Source organism: Anopheles aquasalis, chromosome 2 (genome assembly GCF_943734665.1).
Source record: "Anopheles aquasalis chromosome 2, idAnoAquaMG_Q_19, whole genome shotgun sequence".
Taxonomy (NCBI): Eukaryota; Metazoa; Arthropoda; class Insecta; order Diptera; family Culicidae; genus Anopheles; species Anopheles aquasalis.
The window spans coordinates 1,545,001-1,552,500 of NC_064877.1; the positions used below are offsets into that span (position 1 = coordinate 1,545,001).

At 43.7% G+C, this 7,500-nt stretch overlaps 2 protein-coding genes across 2 annotated transcripts; one reads left to right on the plus strand and one right to left on the minus strand.

Annotated features, from left to right (window-relative positions):
• Nucleotides 1-1,880: 1,880 nt before the first annotated feature.
• LOC126578779 (cleft lip and palate transmembrane protein 1-like protein) lies at nucleotides 1,881-4,651 on the minus strand. The gene is made up of 7 exons (XM_050241681.1): nucleotides 4,309-4,651; nucleotides 4,058-4,250; nucleotides 3,640-3,996; nucleotides 3,509-3,577; nucleotides 3,024-3,436; nucleotides 2,696-2,947; nucleotides 1,881-2,618 (listed from the first exon to the last, which is right to left on the minus strand). Exons 1-7 carry the CDS (start codon nucleotides 4,560-4,562, stop codon nucleotides 2,498-2,500), a joined length of 1,659 nt encoding a protein of 552 aa, XP_050097638.1. The 5' UTR covers nucleotides 4,563-4,651; the 3' UTR covers nucleotides 1,881-2,497.
• Nucleotides 4,652-4,763: 112 nt separating this feature from the next.
• Nucleotides 4,764-5,755, plus strand: LOC126581561 (leucine-rich repeat-containing protein 57). The gene has a single exon (XM_050245299.1). The coding sequence runs from the start codon at nucleotides 4,849-4,851 to the stop codon at nucleotides 5,563-5,565; it is 717 nt and encodes a 238-aa protein (XP_050101256.1). The 5' UTR covers nucleotides 4,764-4,848; the 3' UTR covers nucleotides 5,566-5,755.
• Nucleotides 5,756-7,500: the final 1,745 nt, after the last annotated feature.

Below are 7,500 nucleotides of genomic sequence, written 5' to 3' on the forward strand. Positions count from 1 at the left end.
ACCGGCAGCCGAGTCGAATGTTGTGCAAGCGTTACGAGGATGCGCCTTTGATAACGCCGACACTCCTCCACTACGGGTAACGGTTTGTCGTGGCCATGTGGCTGGCTGTGTGAGCGTCAGGTGTGCTGTGTGTGCAGTTCCAATGTTGTCGAGGCCGGTGTATTGGCGTGTTTTGCTCATTTCAATCCTTGCCACCTTCTTCCTTTCTCACTCACGCTGCTCTCGCTCTCTCTCTCTCTCTCTCGCTCTCTCCCCCTCGGACCGATCGATCGATTGGGGCATGAATGGCACACACGGTTGTCGGTTGTTAAGTGAATAGTTTTCGATTGTGTTTGTATCGCGCCACACCACCATTGCCTGCTGAGCCAGGATGCCAGAAGGACAACAGTCGTTTTGATGAATTTTTAATTGCTCCTTGTTTTGTAAACAAATCCTTCCTCTCAGCTAAGTCTGAGAGAACCCACGGCCACAGTGGATCGGCTGAAGATGTTTTCGGAGCATAATTACTAATAAGCGAGCGAGTGGACAGTGTAAATTGATTGTGGGTTTTTGAAGACTTTCTTTTTGTTTTTCCACCTATTATTTGCAACGAACGCTAAAGGATGAAACACATCAATGCAGCGAAAGTTATACAGTTTTTGAAAATGTCCTGTCAAGTAGTCCAGATCGTTTCGAAATACTTATTAACTTTTTTTTTTTCTTCCACAGGTCAGCAATTTCTTACTCAAACGGAATGTTCATTTTTAACGTATGTTTTTTTAGGAATGCAGGTCACGAGTTTTGTATGAATTGAATCGCTAAGTACACAATAATGAATAAATTAAACACTTTATAGTGGCCTTTGGAAGTACTTAGAAATAGTATTTTAAAAAGCAAAAGCAAATTGAGATTGGGAATGTAATTTAATCATCAGCAATTTATGCTTTGAAACACGTGATTATATCGCAGAACTTTTAAAATAAGATAGCTATCAAAAGAAAACTCATCTTGGTACTCATAAAACCATTTTACTAACCATCAGTTCCCTTCCTTCGCGAATATGCAGCAAAATTGAACTTACACGCTCCTATTACCGCAAAGGAAGCTACCAGCAACGAAGCCCTAGTAGGACCACAGCTGAAATGCATGATTTATGGAATGGTCGTGTTTCGAGCGCACTTGAAATTTCTTTTGCAGGAAGAAAGGACCTATGGATGCCATATATTAAATCCAAACTCCCAGAACGGCGCAAACTTTGTTCGCCCCTATACAAAATGGAAACCCAAAGACCCAACGTTATTCATCTTGATTTCATACATCTTTGATGAGCAATTCAAAGCACAAACCACGAGAGCAAAAACGCTGCAGCGTCTTCCGTAGAGTCACCCTCTGGTCTGTCGGGGTTTTTGAAGTTGGATAACTTCCAAATCGTCGAATCGAGAACGGATCCAGCGATGATTTTAATGAAAATTTACAGTAGCCACATAAATAATTCCTTGCAGAAGTGTTTTTCTTTAGAATTGTATCGTCTTGGCCGCCATATTATTGCCCTTTCGCTGTGCTATTAAAATGATATTATGGGAGGACTTTCATTGCCCAAACCAGAATGAAAAGGGATGATAGCGGAACTCCAAACTAGCTTTAATGGTTTCCATTCAATTGGTTGATTGCCATTGTCTTATTTAAGGCAATAAAAGGCAACCTTCCTTGGTCATAATTTTCGAGAATTCCAACAGAATCTCGCTCGTTATAACGAAATATCGCTAGTGCTCCATAAAAATCTTATAGAATCGTGGTTCAAAAGAGGTAGCGTAAAAGATTTGGACAGAAGGGATCCCATTATATAAAAAACACAATCTACTGCACAATATAAAGCACAATCGCTGTTCAATATGTTGCTACTCTTTTTCGATGTACAAAGAAGCTCATGCAATAAGTGATGCAGCGATAACGAAGGAAGATTGTAGAGGGTAATATTTTTGTTTATTTAACTTTATTTAAACTGTGCCTAACAATGTTTGGAATGAAAACAAATACTCGTTTAACTCATGGACGGTACAAACTCAATAGAGTATCAAAAAGAATATCTTAGAACTGTCACTCTTAGAAGTGCAGTTTACGGTTGAAAAGAAGTTCGTTGTACTTTTCATTATACCACATATTCATGCCCGATATTTGATCAAACAAACCATATTGTCACGATTGTATCTACTACGGTAAATGCTATACCCGGTGTTGCGTGCGTTTAGCTTTAAATTTTCAATTCTTCCCACCCAACCATCATAAAGCAAACATCCGTTGGCCGTATCAACATAGATCGAGCTGATTATAGTTACTGCGCGCCCTGTTCTAACGTCCTTTAAATGTGCTGGAATATTAATTTTCGGTTACGCGGTAAAAGTCTTATTTCCAAAATGTTGCTTTCGTGGTACGCAGGTAAATTATGTTTTCCTCGCTCTATCAAATTACCCTAGAGTAGAAAATGTATATAACGAATCGACGAGTGTTATGCATTCTTTCATTTGTCCTTTTTGCTATTTTTTGTGCCGTCTTTCTCATGATCAGCAGCCTCATTGTTAGGCTTATCGAGCAACGCCCGTTCGTCCTCATCGATACGGGTCTTATCGACAGGATACAACCTGGAAATAGATTGAAGATCATATCGTTAGTGACTGGCACTGTCTCTTCCTTCTCCTCAGTACTAGCCATCACTTACCATCGTTGGTAGAGATACACAAGGAATACGATATCATCCCGGAAACAGGCGAACCGATGTGCCGTTGGCATCGTAATGATAAATGCGAAAACATCATCGATGAACGTATTGAAGGCTTTGTACATGAACACACGCCAGGGCAAGGCGGCAACCGATTTCAGCTTATAGTTAATGAACAGTTGAGGCAACATAAACAGGAACCCAAAAGCATAGACACCATTAGCCATCGAGCTAATCGTCCACGAATACCAACTGTGGAAAGAATTCGATTCGAAATGTTTTATAAATGTTGTTGGTGACGCTGTTCGAAGGGATATCAAATACTTACCTCTTATGGGGAAGGTACAACAATGAATAGATGGCTCCTGCGATGCAAAGTGGGTATAGTACGTAGCTGAGGTACTGCATTGCCTCTCGGTCCAGCTCGAGCGTGTTCCGTTCCTCTGTTTTGATTGCACTGGCCCGCTCGTCGTTAGCATCGGAGGTTGACTGAACGCGAATGCCTCCCCGGAGGCTTATGTCGAGCTTAAGGATCTTCTTTGCTTTCCACATTTCGATCAGCGTTCCGATGCCCGTCGGTATCAGAATGAGCAGTGAAGTTTCTTCATCCAACAGGTACAGGAAGATAATAATGTGGCTAAATGTTCGCCAAAGTGTACTGCGGAGCGACAAGCCGGCGTAATGGCGCTTCCGCTTCCAGAAAAGAATATCATTTTTAAATGAAAGAAAGTCAATCAGCAACTGCAAGAGAGATCGAAGGAAGCGATGAGGAATACGATTCTGCGGTTAAATCTCCATGACGATCGAACATACGTGCACACTGCTGATAACGATCGTTCCACACAGAAGGTAAACGTTGGTGTCCGAAAAGATCGATTTTACCTGAAAATAAACGACGGATTAATGGAGGTCCTACGCAGCCGAAAGCGTCTGCAGTGGCCTACCTCATCGATGTCTTTCTCACTGAAGCCCAACGCCATCAAATCAGACATGGCACGTTCGATTTGGGCCAGCATTTTGATCTTTCCTGCCGAACACGGGGCGTAGTGTATTGTGATGGTGGCTTCTTTGGCAGTGGGATCGATTTCCACGAGATCCGAAAGCTTTTCCTTTGCAAAATCACTCCTGATGATCGGCATCACCAAGTTGTCTGGTGTGATACGGATGTCTCGCGCTAGTTCGGCCGGTACATCCCGTGGCGAGACGGAGAATTGCTCCGTGATGATGTTGAGGAACACATTCTGCCGGATGTGTGCAATGCGCTTCTGGTTGGCGAATCTGTTAGGCTTCTTGCTGCCCCCCTGTGAAGCGAAAAGCGTCAAGACTGTTCTGCTACTAAGAGTTCCACCGGGAATTGCATACCTTATCATTCAGAAGATTAATTGTGGCCGTCTTCGGCACCATGTAGTGCGTAAGGGCAAACTTTTTAATAACCGAAGTGCTCTGGCTGCGCACTTCATCCCAGTCGTGTGATTTGGCCCCTTTCGTTAGAACCGCAAACAGATACAGCGTCCCGTTGGACCGGGTTTCCTTGGGTAGCGGGAAAGTGAAGGACCTAAAAGCGAGAGCATAGACTGTCAGTGGCCGGTGAAACGGATGCGAAGGATAATTACCTGTCCAATTCCAGGAACGGATCGAAGGGATTTAGCGTTCCGAGCTTGGCCACCTTTCCGCCGTTGGGCGGGTTCGCATGCGGGGATGTGAACAGCGATAGTTGGAGGAATTTCCCCTTCGTCAGCTGAGACCGGTAACACGGGGATCCGGAACACTCCGGAGCCCGAAATAGCACGTAGAGCGTGTACGTGGAATGCAGGACGTAACACAGGAAGGCAATCCCGCACAGGGACGATAGCGATAACAGTTTCATTTTCTAATATTCGTGGCCAGCAATCTTCTCACATCGTATCACTATTTTACGGATTTTCTAATTTCTTCTAATTTTTTTGATTTTCTTGTTTTTTTTTTTGACGACTGCCCAAGGAACCACGCCTTAAAGGATCAGGGCACTGCAACGGTACGCGATCCTGGTCTTTGGGTGTCGTTGTGGAGTGTTGGTTCATTGGGGTGATCAAAACAAAAACAAATTTTCACGAAAAACTCATTTTCATCTGAATTCTTTGTTCTAGAAAATTTGTAGTTAAAGGACCTCGGCCATGGGAAACAAACAGGTGAAACAGCATTTCGAGACGGCAAAGAAAACGGGCGTGCTCAAGATTTCGCTCCTGCGACTGGACGAGTTTCCCTCCGCGCTGAAAACGTTCCCGAACGTGCTGAAAACGCTGGACATCTCGGAAAACCGCTTCACCGTCCTGCCGGAAGATGTGGCGCGATTTACGATCCTCAAGCACCTCAACGCCAGCGGCAACAAAATTGCCGTAATGCCCGAGTGCATCGGGGTGCTGGTCAAACTCGAGACACTCAACATGATGAACAACCTGCTGACGACCGTTCCGAGGAGCTTGGCGAGCTGCGTAAACCTGAAGCAGGTGATCCTGAGCAACAACCAGATCAGCAGCTTCCCCATCATGCTCTGCGAAATGAAGCACCTGGATCTGCTGGACCTGTCGAGGAACAAAATCACCGAGGTTCCGCCGGAAGTGCGGTCACTTCAGGTGACGGAGCTGAACCTCAACCAAAACCAAATCACGGTGCTAGCGGAGGAGATCGCCGACTGCGTAAAACTACGGACGTTGCGACTCGAGGAGAACTGTCTGCAAATTTCGGCAATCCATCCACGGATCCTCATTGAATCGAAGGTGTGCAATCTGTGCGTGGAAGGCAATCTGTTCAACTCGAAGCAGTTCAACGAGCTGCAAGGATACGACGCTTACATGGAGCGCTACACGGCGGTTCGCAAAAAGATTTCATAAGTTCCCGCACCTCCCCCACCGAAGATCATGTGTCTGGGAATCAAAGATTTTATGTATTATACGCAGAACATTTTTATCCCAGTATCCTCCTCACGAGCACGTTCCGTTTGTTATCCGTTTAAATTAATTCTTATCACGTGTTGCTTCAAAGCCGTTTGCTAGTAAAATAAACGTATTTAAATATGTAACAGCTTTCGAATTTGGATCCTCAATTACTTTCTTTTCCAAAGTTTCCTCGAGAATTTAGTGAAAGTCCTTTTTTAAATTATTTTCCGTTGTTAGCTGTTGTTGTGGTGCACATTGTAGGTCAACATGGCTGCGTGTGTTTATAACCACAGTGTGATATTTCTTTTTGATCGAAATAACGAAAAAGATTACTTTCTTCAGCATAATTCGGAAAGCATAAAGAATATTCAAATTTTCACTTTTCTCGTTAACACCAAAAACACCATGCAGAGACCGTTTCTTGATCGAATTGTACCTTTTTATTGTTGAGCCAGATGGTATGAACAGGATGGGCATTTTTTTTGCTTTATTTTCGCCCGTTGACAATTTTTTTTTCAAGCAGTAGAATTTTTTCTCTTTCTCTCCTACGGTGTTTTGTCTTCTTTCAAAACAACAACAAACAACAAAGTTTGAAATTTCCGATTTCAGCCCAAAACGGTCGTTGAAATCGGAAAAAAAAGAAAAAAAGATAAAATTTCCGATTTCGGTTTCCGATTTCGGATTCCGATCTTTGAAATCGGAATTTTCTAATCCTGAAATCGGAATTCCAAAAAGATCGCAGAAATTTCGTAGTTTCGAGTTTTCCGGTCGGGAAAAAAGCGCCAATCTTTTCGGGAAGGTTAATTACCATGGATAACACTAAAAACGCTCATGAAAAAGGCTTATTTTACAGGAAATCATAAAAGAGTTGAAATCAGCTGTGACCTTGAAAATGGCCTTGGGTAGCTCAGGGATTTAGCCCGAAATCGAAATCCCATTCTGCAGATGTTTTACTCAAAGATCTCAATGATCAATGTTTCACTGTTTGTGGAATTTCTTCATTGTGACCTTGTGGTTCTATGAAACAACGAGAGTTTTGGGTACTGCAGCAAAAAGGCTCACAATTTTCACGGTCCGCCAAATACCAAGCCAAAACAAAAAAGTCGCTAACTCCTCTTTAATAGAAGCACAGTCACTGCGCTGCGCCGCACTTGCCCCCCTCAAGTCTCAATTCCCGGAATCGAGAGGCGCCAGGCGCCGATGGCGTCTCGCTATAGTAATGGTCAAGATCGACGTTTAATTGTTTGGGGAATCCCCTCATACTAGACGGGAGCCCAGGTAGACAGGTAGACTGCGAAAACGAAAACAAAGCCGTAAAACAAAACATCGACGGCGAATGGCGTACCAAAGCAGAAGAACGCTCACTGCTGCGCCGCACTTTCCCCCCCGAAATTCACGGAATCGATCTGGGTCGGCGCCGGCTCGAGGCTCGTAATCGACTCGGTTTTTTTGCAGGTGGTTGTGGCGCTGATTGTTAGAGCCTTGTGTGAAACGCGGACTTTCAAATAACTGTATCTTTGTCAGTTTTGCTTCGATTGATCCAAAACTTTTACATAATACTCTTGAAAGGATCAGCTTTGAGGGAAAAATGTTAAAAAAAATGTGTGTCACAAAAAATACCCACCAGCGCGGGGTAAGAGGTAGGATGTTCTACGCTCGTGCATCCGAAAATTTGGAAGAAAAAAGCTAGTTTTGCTGTGAATTTCTATCATTCGTTTATGTTACGGAGCATCTAAACCCGTGGACATTGTTTGTGGGCATCCACAACAACGGAAAATGGTAAGAAATTGAAAAATATTTTCCAGCATCCTGGCATCAATCAGCGTCGGACAGGCAGCGAAGCAGAGGAGTGTTGTGCGAAGCAAAAGCAGCAAGATTTTCGCTCTGTTA